Raw genomic sequence first — 589 nt, 5'->3', positions numbered from 1 at the left:
GGCTCATCCACTGACACATGGGTGCCAGATCTCCCTCAGCAGCACTGTCGGCCCTATGTAAGGGCTCCCCAACCCTGGCACAAAGGGGGCCCATGCCAGCTTGGAACAGCCACTCCAGCTGCTTGGAAGAGCAGATGGTCCCGAGGACCCCAGACGCACAGACCCCACCTACTGTCAACAGAGAGACAGGCTCTGACACTACCACCCTCTGTCCCCATGACTGGAGCCCCTCTGTGCCCTGCTGGCGCAGTGCTCCTCCATCTCTCCTCATGTGAGAGCTTTTTACCTCTTTAACTCTGCCAGCTCCTTGGCCTTCATCTCTGCCAATGCCAGCTCTACTTCCTCCTCTTCGTCTTTCACCACCTCATCATCTGCGGCTTTTGGCAATGTTTTCTTCTCTTTCTTCTCCTTCTTCTCCTCCTCTTTACCTTCTTCCTCTTCACCGGAGCTCAGGCTGCCAAAAGGAAGAAGCTCAGACCGTCCTTCCTAATGGCAGGCCCATCCCGCCGCATAGGCGCTCCGAGGCAGCCCCATTGTTCCTACTTGATATCCAGCTCCTTTGCCTGCTCTTTCAGCTTTTTGGCCAAAA

The 589-nt window shown here is 55.9% G+C and overlaps 1 protein-coding gene across 1 annotated transcript in view; it reads right to left on the bottom strand.

The window, feature by feature from the left end:
* Window positions 1-282: 282 nt before the first annotated feature.
* The window catches only part of LOC104618307 (pre-rRNA processing protein FTSJ3), a 2,967-nt gene continuing 2,660 nt past the window's right edge, over window positions 283-589 (bottom strand). Inside the window, exons 10-11 of the mRNA XM_010283858.1 lie at window positions 544-589; window positions 283-454 (exon numbers count right to left, since the gene is read on the bottom strand). The exon at window positions 544-589 is cut by the window's right edge and continues 16 nt beyond it. Of these exons, the coding sequence (XP_010282160.1) occupies window positions 283-454; window positions 544-589 (218 nt within the window). The remainder of the gene's footprint in view (window positions 455-543) is intronic.

Source organism: Phaethon lepturus, unplaced genomic scaffold (genome assembly GCF_000687285.1).
Source record: "Phaethon lepturus isolate BGI_N335 unplaced genomic scaffold, ASM68728v1 scaffold45953, whole genome shotgun sequence".
Classification (NCBI taxonomy): domain Eukaryota; kingdom Metazoa; phylum Chordata; class Aves; order Phaethontiformes; family Phaethontidae; genus Phaethon; species Phaethon lepturus.
The sequence above is the reverse complement of the archived record's forward strand: the minus strand, read 5'-3'. Positions and strand labels throughout refer to the sequence as shown.